We start from the raw sequence: 15,722 nt of genomic DNA on the forward strand, positions 1-15,722 counted from the left end.
AGTTGCTCTGCAGCATGCAGAATCTTGGTTCCCTGACCAGGGATCGGACCCATGTCCCCTGCATTGCCAGGCGGATTCTTAACCACTGGACCTCCAGGGAAGTCCCTAAAGGGTTATTTTTAAAATAGCATGCTGAGGAGGTCTCATTGAGAAGGTGAGCAAAGACCTGAAGGAGGTGAGGGACGGAGGTTCACAGATGTCAGATGGAAAAGCATTCCAGGCAGAGGAAACCACAGGTGCAAAGGCCCTGAGGTGGAACCCGTGACTGATAATGTAAGAGAATTTTTAAGTCTGCTCTCCCCGCCATTTTCCTCCTCAAAATTGACAAGCACAAGTGCTGACCGCCCGAGCGCTGCAGCAAGCGAGCAGCATCTCTCCCCGTGCACCAGCCGCCCGCCTCTTTAACCTTGAATGCCTTTCTGGGCCCCACGTGTCACCGGGTGGCGACTGAGCTGCCCTTACTTCAGAAGAACGGCATGGGGTGGGGGGGCCTTAGGTGGTGTCCGCCTCACCTACCACTGCCAAAAGTGGTCATGGGGTTATTTTTAAACTTAGGGAGGAAGTATTTATTGTTCCCAGGCTGAAGAGAGCCGGGCAGACTGTGGGATTCTTCTGGGGGAGCACTGCTGCGTCCTTTCCACCATGGTGAGTACTGAGGGCCCCCGGAGGAGGTAAGTGATGCTGGGTGGCAGGGAGGGGACACCACCTCCAAGCAAAGGACCAGAGGGGAGGGGGAGCACGGCAGCTCGCCGGGGCCCCAGATCCTGGAGGAAAAAGCACTGCTTGCTGCGTGCACACAGAGGAACCCCAATCAATGCCCCCGATAAGCCACAAATAACAGCAGCTCCCGGGGACTCGCAAAAACAAAATAAGAGAGTTGGCTTTTTTATGGCTTGTCTACTGACCTCTTGAGGAATCAATAACTCCCAGGGCTTGCAAAATGGGATTGAACGCTTTTAAGGATCAAATTGTAATTCTTTTCTCTTGTTCAGGCAGCTGGGGAAAAGAATCTTTTTGTTTTCACCTTTTGAACTTGCAAATTTAAAACCTCTCTCCCTCTGTTGTTTAGTTAGGTGTCCCTCTTCGGAAGCAGGAAGCCCCCAAAATCAGGATCAGTGTGAGGCTGTGGTTAGGGGCACAGACTGTGGAGGCAGTCTGCCCAAGTTCGACACTGGCTCTGCCTTTTTGTGACTGTGTGACCTTGGGTAAACGACCCAACCTCTCTGAGCCTCGGTTGCCTCCCCGGGAAAATGGCAATGGTAATAATAGCATCCACTTGACAGAGCAGTTATGAGGACTAAATGCAATAACATATGCAGTGTTCAAGCATTTGCTGTAACTCAAGTCAGAAGCGGGTGGGGAAATGTTAACTCACTCCCCTCGCTCTGTTTGCATGATGCAAGGACAGAACATTTAGAGAGGAGATGTTGCTGCCATTTGGATCAGGGGAAAATCGAGGGGGACAGAGCAGTTGGGTTTTAACACCCTGAAAATGTGTCATTTCATCTCGCATTCTTCATGGTTTAGTGAGCCTGACTTTTTTTTCGCCTCCAATCAATTCTCCTTCTGTGCATTACTGAACTTTTTGTGAAATGCATCAAACAAAAGCAGCTGGGTCCTGCTGGGGCTGATCCGAAAGCCTGACCTCCATCCCTGGAGACACACCTCTACCTCCCCTAGTTTGCAAAGGAGTTGCTGCAAGACCCACAGTCTTACAATCCACCAGAACCAGGCTGATTTTGGGAAGTCTTATTCCATGTCCTTTTATCTTTCCAGCACCGCCCTTTTGAGATGAGTGTCGGCACCATACCCACATTTCACAGATGAGTGGCTGAGGCTTACCCAGAGATGGAACCTGACCTCGTTTTCTAATTCCCAGCCTCTGACTCTTTTAACTGATGTGTTTTTTCACCCTCTAGTCACCTAAGAAAGCCAAGAAGAGAGCAGAGGGAGCCAATTCCAATGTGTTCTCCATGTTTGAACAGACCCAGATCCAGGAATTTAAGGAGGTGGGTGCAGCTGGGTGGAGATTCCCACATGCTAGAAAGAGCCTTTCCCTCATTCCATATTCCCTGCAAGGACCTTTCAGTTATGTTGTCTTTGTTTTCATTCTGTTGTTGTTGGCTGTCCCATGCCACATGTGGTATCTTAGTTCCCCAACCAGGAATCGAACTCACACCCCTTGCAAAGAAGTGCAGAGTCTTAACCCTTGGACCAGCAAGGAAGTCCTAGCTTGTCTTTATCCTCCCCAAAACACCCCAAATTTGGTCTGAACATGTGTGTGAATGACTTAAAGAAATTAACTTTTGCTGATCATCAAAACAAAGCCTATGTCTTGTTGAAAATGTAGGAATGAATTTCAGAAATGCATGAAGAATAAAAATGACCTGACTTATAATTCCATGACCCAGAGATGATCAGTTAACATTTTGGTATATGCCCTGCCAGTGGTTTTTGTTATGCACGTATTTGTTAAACAAAGTGACTATCTTCTATGCACACTAATCTGTACCTGTTATTTTTCCTTGAGCAATTCAGCACCAACATTTTCCATCATTTATTTAAATCGCCTCCTATGGTTAGATGTTATGTTTAGAATGCTTTACTATTATAATTAACACCCTTTGCTTGTATCTCTAGTTATTTCCTTGGGGTAAATTCCTAAAAGCGGAACAGTTGGATCGAAGGAACATTTTTTTTTTTTCTTTACAAAAGGAACTAAAACCAAGTACAACCACTGGTCCAAGCTGCCCTCCAGAAATCCTGTGTTCATTCTGACTCCCATCAGCCCCAAGAGGAGAAGGTGTCTTTCCTGCCACATCTCCATCAACACTGGGTGTTAACATCTCAAATATGATTTCTGCCAGTCGCAGAGATATCTGAGAGTATCTGAGATATTAATTTTTACCGTCTTAATTGTTGACTGCTAGCTGGGTCTGAAACCCTATCCCAGTCTATGGGGATGTGCCTTCGTAAGCAAACCTAAGTACCAATTACGTAAAATTAAACCACTGCTGCAGACTCAGGATACACTGAATTAATTTTCCAGCCATCCTGATGGCTCACACTGAGTTATCTACTCTCTCACCTGGCCCTTCAGAGGAAAACACACTAAAGCTATGCTGGCGAGGCCACAGTATTTTATATGAAAGGAGAAACCACTGGGGGCTTCCAGTGGGACATGAAGACTTGCCCCTTCTGTCCTCACCAGCATTCAGATCACAGGAACATCACACCCCACAGGCTGCCAGGGAGAGAGGAATTCCTGGGATGAAATGTCACATCTGAACCTGAAATAGGTCTCTTCCCCGGAGAAGACTACATCCTCCCTTCTCCCTCCCTCTGTCCCACCTTCTGGAATGAGATCAGCTGCTGGGGGCATGACCTGGGGGTGCAAATACTTTCAGGAACCAGTTGTTAAAAGAACTCAAGAAATGCAGATATGATACGTCATTGGTAAAATACCTGGGCATTCACAAAGGTCTTGGAGTTTCCCTCAGAGCCAGCTGGAAAAGATCACTGGCTTCATTTTACAGATAATGTGGGCTTGCGAGTTGGTGAGCAGACTCGTCTTTAACTCATTTATTTTTTCAACAACAGCTTGATAAAGTTATAATTCACATACCATGTATTCAGCCTTTTAAAGTAAGTGTACAATTCAGTGGTTATTTAATACAGTCACAGCATTTTGCAACCATCATCACTTATCTAATTTTAGAACATCTTCATCGCCCCCAAAAGAAACCTCATACCCATCAGCAGTCACTCCCCAGTCCCCCCTCCCCCCAGCCCCTGACAACCACTAATCTATTTTCTGTCTCTAAGGATTTGCCTGTTCTGAATGCTTCATAGAAATGGAATCGTACTCTATGTGGCCTTTTGTGTCTGGCTTCTTTCACTTAGTATCATGTTTCAGGGTTCATCCATGTTGTAGCATGTGTCGGAATTTCCTTTTTATCATTGAATGACATTCCACTGTGGGGAGAGACCACATTGTTTATCCATTTATCAGTTTGGAGCTACTGTGAGTAGTGCTGATGGGGACGTTCACACACAGGTGTTTGTATGGTCACGTGTCTCATTTCTCTTGGGAATACACGGAGGCGTGAAACTGCTGGGTCCTGTAGTAACTCCAGATCTAACACCTAATATCCCTCGATGCTCCTTGAAAACCCCAGAATCCCACTTCCCCCAGCCCTTGGCACAATCGCTGGGACTCCTCCCCACAATTTCTCCCGGGCTGACCAGACAATCACCTTCCTTTCGCAGGCCTTCACCATCATGGATCAAAACAGGGATGGTTTCATCGACAAGAATGACCTGAGGGACACCTTTGCTGCTCTTGGTACGTCACCCCGCACCACCACCCAGCACCAGCTAGGAAGGTCTTCTTATCCCACTCCATGAGGGGCAGGAGGTGGGGCTATCAAAAAGGTCAAGAGCTTGTCATTTTGAAACAGCTCAACCAAGATTGGTCTTTAAGGCAAATTTCAGAGGATAGGAAAGAAGTGTTTAGTCTTTGAGTGTCTTAACGTATCTTTTTCTTTTAAAATCATTTTTATGTGGTTTTGAATACAATGGCAGTTTACAATAGAAAACTTGGAAAATTCAGAGACGTATAAAGGAGTAGACAATGTTGACCACTAGGGCATATTCTACTCTCAACATCTGAGCCTCTAATTTTTTTCCTAGGCATCTCGTGTGTGTGCATGCTTATTAGTTAGACTCATTCTATTTTGGATTCAGCTTTTAAAATTTAACATCTCAGTAGGGTGATCATGAGTACATGGAACTGCTTCAAAATATAAGTGTCCAATCTGTCACCTCCTCCTCCATTCCTACCCCCAGAACTCAGGTCCATGAACAGCTGGGCAGGTTTTGTACTGAGCAATTATCCAGAGTACTATTCGCATTTGTAGCCACTGTAGATTATTAATTTAAAACATAAGTTATCTCAATAGGGGTGGCTTTTTCTAATTTATACAAACGTACTATATGGGCTTGTGACAGTGGCTAGGACAGGTATATCAGAATCTCCAAGGCTGTGTGGGTCAGAGCGGTTATAATTTGAAAAAGTTCCCTCGAATTCTGATCTGTCTCTCCCACCTCCAAGTGAGAAGGGCTAATTTTATAATATGAGGATTTCTTATTTGAGTAAAACATTAAAACATCTGTATAAAATATTCCAGGTCCTGAAAGCACAGTTTTAAAAATAACTAAACCCTCTTTGGGTTGTTTCCAGTTGTCTGGTTATTATAAATAACACTTTTGAGAACATCTCACGTGAATCTCTGGTCCCGTCTACTCTGTCTCCGATTATTCCTAGGCAAGATTCCTTGAAGTAGGATTACAAGGACAAATGCCAGTGTCCTGACAGCTGTTTCTGTCCCAGCTCAGAATCGCTGAGTGTCTGTCTCCTGCTCTAGGGCGTGTGAACGTGAAAAATGAGGAAATTGATGAAATGCTCAAGGAGGCTCCAGGTCCAATTAACTTTACTGTGTTCCTACAGATGTTTGGGGAGAAACTTAAGGGTAAGTTCATGTGTATTTCTGTTCATCTATGTCTGTATATGTATATATCTGTGTGTGTTGGTTTGTGCACCTATGTGTGTGTGTCTGTGTGTGTCTTCATCTTTGGGCATCAATTAAAAGCACTAGGAAAACATACAGGAGTTGGCAGATGGAGGCAAGGTAACATAGGAGAGGGAGAGAATAAAAAGAGCAGTTAATAGTGCTCCAAGGTTTATCCTAATCCAGACCTCATACAAAGCACTTTAAATGCATTATATGCATCATCTTAGTCTAGGATGTAGGTTCTCTTCTTATCCTCGTCTACAGAAGGGGAACTGAGACTCAGAGACGGAAAGTCACTTGCCTGAAGCTACATGGCTAACAAATGCTGGAGTCAGGATTCAAATCCCAGTATTTCTAAGTCTAGATCCATGCCTGACCTTGGGTTTGCTCCAGAAATAACTGGATTCTCAGCCCACGCTTTCAAAACACCAAGGCTCGGTGCTCAGAAGTGGTGAGGCCTTTCTTCCTTACCCAAGATTGTTAGCCACCCATAGCACATCAACCCCATTTTCTGTTGCAGGAGCAGACCCCGAGGAGACCATTCTCAATGCGTTCAAAGTGTTTGACCCTGAAGGCAAAGGAGTGCTCAAGGCTGATTAGTGAGTGGGATGTGAGTGGTGGGAGGGGGGCCTGGGGGTTCCTTGCTTCTCCCCACAGCCCTCCCCACAAAGCCGGGGCAATACCTGCGTTTCTCTCTCTGCAGTGTCAAGGAGATGCTGACCACGCAGGCGGAGAGGTTTTCCAAAGAGGAGGTAACAGGCCCCCTTCAGACACCCTCTGTACCCCAGTTACTGGCCTCACATTTCTAGGGACTCCCTCTCCAGACTCTCTTACATAAAATAGCCCTGACCCCACACTGAGAGAGAATCTGCTCTCGTTTACTGAGCCCTTACCTCATTTCATTCTCTCAATCACCCTGTGAGGTAGTGACTAGCACTATGGTCGTTTTACAGATGGTGAAACTGAGGCTCAGGGAGGCAAAGTTACTAGCTTAAAAGAACAACACTAATGGGAAATGCCGGGTCCTAGATCCAAACCTCTGTCTGACTCCAGGTTCTGCCTTCCTCGTAACACATTGAGACCCGGTGACAGCATCAATTTCCTGATGGACTGAAGGTGTCATGCAGGGTGACCATGCATCGTTGTGTAGGTTGTACACTGCACAATCCTCCTGGATGCCCTTAGTAATATATACTGCAGAGTATCTATTTGTTGCAAGTTTTTTCCAGCAGATGGCAGTCAAGTGTCTTGCTATAATTTTCTAAAAATCAGAACATAAGACTCTTTCTGGCAGGTGGCAGTAATGTGCCTGGAAGAAGGGGCACTATTGCTATCAATAATTCATCAAAGGCCCTGTATGAACAAGCAACTGTCTTGTCAACATTGCTAATTAATCTTAATGAATCTATTTAAAATAGTCCCTTGCAGCCTCTCAGGCCTGATTCTGTGAAGTTTCACATTTTACTAAAAATTTTATTTGAATTTCCTCCTTAAAATTCAAGCAGTTGAAAGAGCCTACCTTTCAACTCCCACCATCTTCATGACTTCGGACAAGCTCCTTAACCTCACTGTGCCTCAATTTCCTCATCTGTATAGTGGGGACAATAATAGAATCTACTTCATAGTATACATGACGATTAAATGAGTTCAAATGTATAAAGTGCTGATACGTGAAAAAGGTAATATGTGTTAGCTATTATTAACCCCAAATTAAAAAAACAATAATTAGCCAATATTCTTTAAGGACTTCCTGGTGGCTCAATGGTAAAGAATCCTGCCAATGCAGGAGACTCGAGTTTGATCCCTGAGTCAGGAAATCCCCTGGAGAAGGAAATGGTAACCCACTCCAATATTCTTGCCTGGGAAATCCCGTAGACAGAGGAGCCTGGTGGGCCACACTGCATAGGGTTGCAAAACTTAGCAACAACTACTACAACAACTTAGCAACTAAACAAACTAAAAATATTTTTAATGTAGAAATTACACATTTAAAAAAAATTAAATTTCTAATTTCCCTCAAAGAATCTAATTCCTCAAGGAGTCTGACCTCCTTGCCCACATGGCCACAATGGCTGGCCCTGAGAAGTTACAATCCCTGTAGACGGACTACGTCTCCATTTAACCACAGTCCCTACCAGGCCCATTGTGCTCGCCTACATAACCTGCCCGCCCCTTTGCACACACAATTAAGTTTGCAATCCCTGCTTTCCTCATTGCAGGCTGGGTACCTAGGAACATCCCTGCAGGATGGCCCTTGGGGTCAGCACCTGGGGAAGAGCTAGGAAGGGCAAGGAAGCAGGAGGGCAGGGAGAGAGATGCCCATAACACCCCATATCCTCCAGGCCCCAGCTGCCTCTCCACTTGGGCCGCCCTCCCCCCCAGATCCTCAGCATGTCTTGCTGGTTCATTGCAGATTGACCAGATGTTTGCCGCCTTCCCCCCTGATGTGACTGGCAACTTGGACTATAAGAACCTGGTGCACATCATCACCCACGGAGAAGAGAAGGACTAAGAGAGTGGCTTGCTTTTGGGTGGGCAGATGGGGGCATCCTTGCCCTCTTCTCATTTTGCCCAGTAATGCACCACCCCCAACCCTGGCCAGTTGGTCATGTGGCTGCCTCATTTATCCACCTCCATCTTCTTTGCAGTCTGGGTGCCTTAGAGCTACCACGTGACCACACAGCTGGCAGATGGAAATTCACCCAGAGCCTGTGTTCAAATAAAGAAGAGGTCGTGTATTTGTTCATGGTGTGTCCTTGAGTAAAGAAGACCCTTTGCTAGTTCCCATGAAGGCAGTCTATGAGTTAGGGACAGCCCTGCTGTCATTATTATTGAATCTTAGTGACTCTTTACTTAAAACAGATCTTTAGGGACTTGGGACTCTGCTGGTGGTCCAGTGGTCACCAGCAGTTCCTGGTTCTTGTCTATCTCTTCAGCAATTCTAGTGGAAAGAGGACACTTCTCTCTCTCTCTCTCTCTCTCTCTCCACCAGCTCCACACAAATCCCAAAACAGGGCCTATGCAATACCTGAACCAACCCTGAAACAGGTGCAGTACTCTGACTAGCAGACTTGCTCATATGATCAACCCTCGCGCAGGGGTTGAAATCAGTCCCTTCCATACCTTACATGGCCTGAGGGTAGGAGGGGCCATTCCCAAAGGAAAGTCCAGATGTATTTTAGGAGGAAGGAGGAGTAGATGTCATGTAGTCTAATTTTTCAAGGGAACCCCAAGAACCTGGAACCTAGCCAAAGCGAAAGATGTACTGGGAACAAAGAGCTGAAGCTGGGATCAAAGTGGCAGCTGGGGTCACCTAGAGAGAATGAGGGGGTCTGGGTGGTTGGAGGAGCCAGAACTGGAGTGAGTCTTTAAGGTTCAAGAACAATAACAGAGATCCCCCCCCCCCAGAGGAGAAGCTCAGGGTCTGCTCCAATGACATCACCTGCTGGGAAATGGGGTTCCTTTCAAGCCAGCTGAGAGGCAGGGACTCAGGACCCCCACGCCATGCCATGATGACCCTTCATGATCCACACCCTGTGATGACCCATGTCCCCCTCACATCCAGAACCTGTGACCTGGGGCTCCTGCAGAGACAAGGCCAGGCCCAGGAGAGGCCCCAGCTCATGGCACTCAAGTGGAGTTTGTATTTCAGGACAAGACATCCTGGACACAGCTCTACAGTGACACACTCATCCATGCGACCCTCCCACACACAGATATAGACACAGGGCCTCCACAGCTCCCGGTTCCCACCTGTGAGTCTGCTGCACCCTATGTGGTTCGAGGACGTGAAATCAGTATTTTGGCTCCCATGTGGCCCCTACACTTCACCTGGTGAGCCGTGATGCGGGGGGTACCATCTCAAGGGTAGTCAAGGGCCACGGTGACCTCACACCACTCTTGCCACCTGTGTCAGCTTTGGAGCTCCACACTCCTGCTCCTCTACCCCGTCCTGGGGAGCTGCCAGTGCCCCAGTCTCTTAGTAATGAGTGTGGAAGAGGCACTGGGGTTACAGAACAAAACATTTACTCTCTCTAGTTATGTACGAATGGCCAGAGCCGCCTCAGACTGTTACCTTCTTCTTGGACTTCACTTCGTCCCCTTTTTCAGGTATGCTGTCCCTGTTTCGAGACTCTCTTGTGGTGTAGTGGTTGAGCACCATTTGCCGAAGGCTGCTGTGGTCCAGGGGCTGTTCCACTGCACCAAAGACGGGACTCGGTGTGAGGAGTTCAAAAATCAAATCCAGCACAGCAGCGGGGTGCGCTTCCTTCCCAGGGCTAATGCCTCTTTGCCCTGTCCAAGGAACTCCAAGCCTGGTTTGGTGACCCTCCACAGCACTGGGGGTTGAAGTGTGAACATTCTCCAAGTTCAGGGAGAGGGAGGACAGGCAGAGATACACTGCTCAGGGATGGTCAGACAATAACTGTCTTTTTCTCCCAGACGAGGATGTGAAGGTGAGTTGGATTTAATATCAAAAAGACAGGGCCACCATGTGCAGTTGCTCAGGATGTAGACTGCACAAAGACACCTGTTTCCGCAGGGCTGAAACCCACTCCCCCACACACACACTTGATTGCCAAGCTACATGCATCCAGCAGAGGTGGCTTTGCCTAATTAATCTGCCTAGAGGGGCTTCCCTCTTCTAATTCACACATGCAAGCCATAGAGGCTAGTGGGCTAAGAGAACCCAATGTTTATCAATATTCCCTTGAACAGAAATGAAGATATCATCTGTATATTCCTGACCTTGTGAGGACAGTGTTATCAATCACTGTTCTCTGCCACCCTCCTTGTTTAAGAACTCAAAGGGTCAAGGGAAGCTGTGCTAAGGTGGCTGACACCAGCCCTGGTTTTCACTCCTGCTAAGTCTCAGTTGCCTTGAGTAAATCAAGCAGATGTGTGTACACCTGTGCATCTCTGCATGCACACATATTGGCAGTTCTCTCCCTCCATTCTCGGCACACCTGCACACTTGAAACGCTGCTCACAGAAGAGGGGGAACTTTTTTAAAAACCAATTTTTTCCCTCTGGCTACTCAAATCACACAAGGTCACTGTAAAAGAAAATTCTAAGCAATGACAGAATTAACTCAGAAATACAAAGTTCTCTGCAACCCACCACCCAGAAATACCCACTGTAAGTCAGCATATACATCCTCTTCATTTTTATATGTATAATCAAGATATTTTCCTTCCCTTCCTCCTCCTCCCTTTTCTCTCTCCCTTTCTCTCCTATGTACCAGGTTGTGAAAGGCTGTCTTGTGCACTGTAGGTTTTACGTAGCATCCCTGGTCACTAGATGCCATATACACATATGTCAGTTCATGTCAGTCCACAGCATTCTTTTTAGTGGCTGCATAGTATTCCATCACATGCACGGGTGAACTATAACTTATTTAACCAATCTCTAACGGGTGAGCATTTCAGTCATTTCCAGTTCAGCTGCCCTCCTACTTCCACCTTCGACCCCTGAGTAAGTTTTTCTCTGAAGGACCAATCCCCACAAGCAAGATTACAGACTCTATGCATGTATCTGAAACCCAGGGTAATTATTAGCTAAGCCCATTTCACCTGTAACCTGCTTTCACTAATCAAGATCATTTTATTATTGGTACAAATGTCTCGCTTGTCCTCCAGGCAACATGTAGCCTAAACAACGTGTCTGCCTGAGTTGTTTTCTAGGAGCTTGGGTCCAGCTGTGTCTAGTTCCAGCTGAGCAGGTTAACCCTGGATAGAACCACAATCCTTCCACTGAGCACATGCGAGAGTTGCTGGATGACATCTTGAACACACAGAGGCCCACACTTAGTTACACCTATACAGAACCAGGATCAGGGCACCATTTTCCAATCACCTTCCCCCACATGCTCCATGCCTCAGATCACCCGGCATCTTTAGTCTTTATCCCATAAACACCAGAGCCCCTTGCTTTCCAGGAGGCGGATTTTGGAGATTTGTCTCCCCGTCCCCTCTCCTTGGCTTTGCGAACTTGCGAATGAATCACCCTCTCTCTGCTGACCCTTCATGTCTTGGCCTGGCTTGCTTCGCATTGCAAAAACGCAACCTGGCTCAGTAACATAACCACTTCTCAACCTTCCCGAACATGTTGCCAAACTACCCACCAAACACCACGTGGGGCCAGACTTTACCCCCACCTTCAGAGAGAAGGGCTAGTTCCCTCAAGCCCCGCAAACAGCAGTACCACCAGCTTCCGCCTCCAAAAGCAAAGAAGGTCAATGTGCCTGTGCCCGCAGGGCCACAGTTAATCTCTGGTGTGAACCAAGTCTCAGCTGCTTCAATCATGGGGTGGGGGCACACAGATGCGGTTGGGGAAAGGAGGTCACATGTGGAGCGAGAGTCAAGAGCATACGGTGAGGGTAGGAGACGGGATCAGAGAATCTCGTCTGCTCATAACTTGCCAACTTGGAAATTTTGGCTATTTTAAGGTTCATGAAATGGTCACAGAGTAGTTGTAATTTTTTAAAGTATCTGAGATAACTAAACTTCAGAATCTGTGGCTTTGTCATCATGCTGTAGAAAAAAAATTCCAGGTAAGAAAAGAACTCACCTTCATCCAACTTGTCACTAAAGGGGTCAGCCCAGAACACTGGGGGGGTGACCTTGATGGGTTCTGCAGGCTTGAGGAGGGCGGAGCCGCCCCAGAAGGGGTTGAGGAAGGATGGCTGGACCTCCGCCTCTGTCACTTCCATTTCCATAAGCCGCTTGTAGGATTCTAACACCAGCAAGTCATTGGTCTTCTTCTCAATGATGGCTGGAAAAAAGGCATAACCAAGAAGTTTGCCAGAGACCTGGGCCCTGGGGGAACTAGAGGTAGAGCTCCCTGCTGGAGAGGAAGGGAAGTAACAGGAAGCAGGCAGGTCATGAATGCCTATAAGGACAAGGGCTTTCTCTTGGGTTATATCATTCATTCCCTAGAGAGCACAATTTGGTTCTTGAGAGGCAAAACCAATCTGACTCTTTGATGTATAAGGCACGGATATACATAAAAAAACATGAACAGTTATATGGTATATCAACTGTATGAAAATTCCATAAGGAAGAGCTGTTAGGAAAAGTATGTCTGAAAAGGCTCCATAGGGGACAATAATAAAAAGAAGGTTGAGGAATATTTTTTTAACACTAAAAACTGGGAGCCATGGGCAAACTCTGTCTTAAACTACTGATCTTTTCCTCAGTGCTCTGAGTTTGGGGGAACTGTCCTTCCCACTGTGTTTCATGGCCCCATGGAGTCACCAGAATAATTCATTCATTCATTCATTTATTCATTCATTCCACAAATGATTATTGGATGCTTATCAGACCAGGCATGGTGCCTGAGACGCCATGATGCATGGAGGGAAAACAATGACCATAAACAATAACAGAGATGCAAACCTTGTCCTGATGAAGCTCATAAGCTTCAGTGTGAATGGGAAGATGGACAGAAAGGCAAGTTCAGCAAATAAATACACATACTCCTCACTATCCAGATGCTTGTTATCTAAATTCAGTAACTATTGGATTTTTTTTTTTCAATTTCACATAACGCATACCGTTTCTCTTCTCTGTGAAAATCAGGGACCAAAAAGATTCACATCTGAAACTTGCTATTGGTTCTCAAGAACCTCCTCTCTTCACACAATGAGAATTACCTGTATATAGAGACAAACTAGGCAAGGATTAAATAATAGAACTGCTATGAGAGTGAGTACCAGACCAGCTGACCTGCCTCCTGAGAAATCTGTATGCAGGTCAGGAAGCAACAGTTAGAACTGGGCATGGAACAACAGGCTGGTTCCAAATAGGGAAAGGAGTACGTCAAGGCTGTGTATTGTCACCCTGCTTATTTAACTTATATGCAGAGTACATCATGAGAAGTGCTGGGCTGGATAAAGCACAAGCTGGAATCAAAATTGCCAGGAGAAATATCAATAACCTCAGATATGCAGATGACACCACCCTTATGGCAGAAAGTTAAGAACTAAAGAGCCTCTTGATGAAAGTGAAAGAGGAGAGTGAAAAAGTTGGCTTAAAACTCAACATTCAGAAAACTAAGATCATGACATCTGGTCCCATCACTTCATGGTAAATAGATGGGGAAACAATGGAAACAATGAGGGACTTTATTTTGGGGGGCTCCAAAATCACTGCAGATGGTGACTGCAACCACGAAATTAAAAGATGCTTGCTCCTTGGAAGAAAAGCTAAGACAAACCTAGACAGCATATTAAAAAGCAGAAACATTACTTTGCCAACAAAGGTCCGTCTAGTCAGAGCTATGGTTTTTCCAGTTGTCATGTATGGATGTGAGAATTGGACCATAAAGAAAGCTGAGCACTGAAGAATTGATGTTTTTGAACTGTGGTGTTAGAGAAGACTCTTGAGAGTCCCTTGGACAGCAAGGAGATCCAACCAGTCCATCCTAAAGGAAATCAGTACCGAATATTCATTGGAAGGACTGATAAATTGAAGCTGAAACTCCAATACTTTGGCCACTTGATGGGAAGAGGTGACTCATTTGAAAAGTCCCTGATGCTGGGAAAGATTGAAGGCAGGAGGAGAAGGGGACGACAAAGGATGAGATAGTTGGATGTCATCACCGACTCAATGGACATGAGTTTGAATAAACTCTGGGAGTTGGTGATGGACAAGGAAGCCTGGTGTGCTGCAGTCCATGGGGTCACGAAGAGTCAGACACAACTGAGTGACTGAACTGAACTGATGAGAGTGAATAATAGTGGATACAGCAGGACCAGCCTCAGATGGAGCAGCGGAGGGGGACTTGCTGGAGAGAGGACATTTAAACTGAGATCTAAGAATGAGGAACTGGGTACGGGATGAGTATCCTAGGAACACCCCATGCAAAGGCCCTGAGGTAGAATTTGTTGGGGGAGAGATTTGGAAATACAAAGAGGAGAACAGTGTGGCCACAGGAGGTGAGCAAAGAGGAAGAGCAGGACAAGAGATGATGAAAAGTGTAAGCAAGGGGACTTCCCCGGTGGTCCACTGGTTAAGAACCCACCTGCCAATGCAGCAGACACCAGTTCGATCCCTAGTCCGGGAAGATCCTGCACGCTTGAGGCAACTCAGCCTGTGCCCCACAACAAGAGAAGCCATTGCAATGAGAAGCCCGTGCACTGCAAGTAAGAGTAGCTCCCTGCTCACCACAAGAGGAAGCCTGCACACAGCAATGAAGACCCAGGGCAACCAAAAATAAATAATAAGTAGATGAATTTTTTAAAAATGTAAGCAGGGGCCAGGCTATAAAGAAATTGATAGACTGCAGGTAAGAAAGAGTTAATATGGCAAAGTCCAACTGCTCTCCTTGGAAAAGGTTGCTTAGCAGTTTGGTCCTTGGACAGTATCAGGGAACTTGGATTTCAGGAAGGTCCCCCTCACCATTAACTGTTAAGAGAGGCTCATCATGCCTTTGTTGTTCAGTCACTCAGTCATGTCCGACTCTTTGCGACCCCATGGACTGAATCACACCAGGCTTCCCCGTCCTTCACTGTCTCCCAGAGTCTGCTCAAACTCATGTCCCCTGGGTCAGTGATGCCAGTATGCTTAATCTGTGTATTTAAAAATGTAGCTTATGCTATAAATACTTGCTATTCTTTCTGGGGTCTGGAACTGGGATATGTGCCAGGCTGGAGGTGTCTGTATGATCAGCCCCCATCCTAACTCTAAGCGATGAGTATCCAATGAGCTTTTCTGGTTGACACCATTTCACGTGTGTTGTCACAACTCATGGCTGGGGGAGATTACGCACGTCCTGGGAGACGACCCTTGGAAGCTTGCTCTTGATTTCCTCCATGCTTTCCCCCAAGCTCCTTTCTCCTTCACTGATTTTGCTTTGTACCTTGTGGCTATAATAAATCATAGCCATGAGAATATAACGATATGCTGAATCCAGGAGCCCTCCTAGTGAATCCCTGAAACTGACGGGAGAGAGGCGTCTTGGGAACCTCCCAAGCACAGATGGTATTAAGAACCTTCGATTCTATTCTAAAAGCAGTGGAAGTCATTCATTCTAAACTGGCATGATCTCTGTGGGTACATCTCCCTCTCTCTCCAGAGCTCAAGGCCTAGAAATGTGTATTACAGTTAATAGGCATTTGCTACATGCCAGGCACTGCTCTGAGCACTTTCT

At 46.2% G+C, this 15,722-nt stretch overlaps 2 protein-coding genes across 3 annotated transcripts in view; one reads left to right on the forward strand and one right to left on the reverse strand.

Moving 5' to 3' along the window:
- CCDC63 (coiled-coil domain containing 63) overlaps window positions 1-15,722 on the reverse strand; it is a 65,199-nt gene that overhangs the window by 6,725 nt on the left and 42,752 nt on the right. Inside the window, exons 12-13 of one of the 2 annotated variants that reach the window (XM_043440729.1) lie at window positions 12,141-12,344; window positions 9,637-9,770 (exon numbers count right to left, since the gene is read on the reverse strand). In XM_043440729.1, coding sequence (XP_043296664.1) covers window positions 9,637-9,770; window positions 12,141-12,344 — 338 coding nt within the window. Of the gene's footprint in view, window positions 1-9,636; window positions 9,771-12,140; window positions 12,345-15,722 lie in introns of those variants that run through there. The other variant, XM_043440720.1, reaches the window with a different exon arrangement.
- MYL2 (myosin light chain 2) lies at window positions 506-8,311 on the forward strand. Its single transcript, XM_043440740.1, has 7 exons — window positions 506-645; window positions 1,920-2,009; window positions 4,270-4,345; window positions 5,427-5,531; window positions 6,094-6,172; window positions 6,277-6,325; window positions 7,987-8,311. The coding sequence occupies exons 1-7, from the start codon at window positions 643-645 to the stop codon at window positions 8,083-8,085; spliced, it is 501 nt and encodes a 166-aa protein (XP_043296675.1). The 5' UTR covers window positions 506-642; the 3' UTR covers window positions 8,086-8,311.

Source organism: Cervus canadensis, chromosome 1 (genome assembly GCF_019320065.1).
Source record: "Cervus canadensis isolate Bull #8, Minnesota chromosome 1, ASM1932006v1, whole genome shotgun sequence".
NCBI lineage: Eukaryota > Metazoa > Chordata > Mammalia > Artiodactyla > Cervidae > Cervus > Cervus canadensis.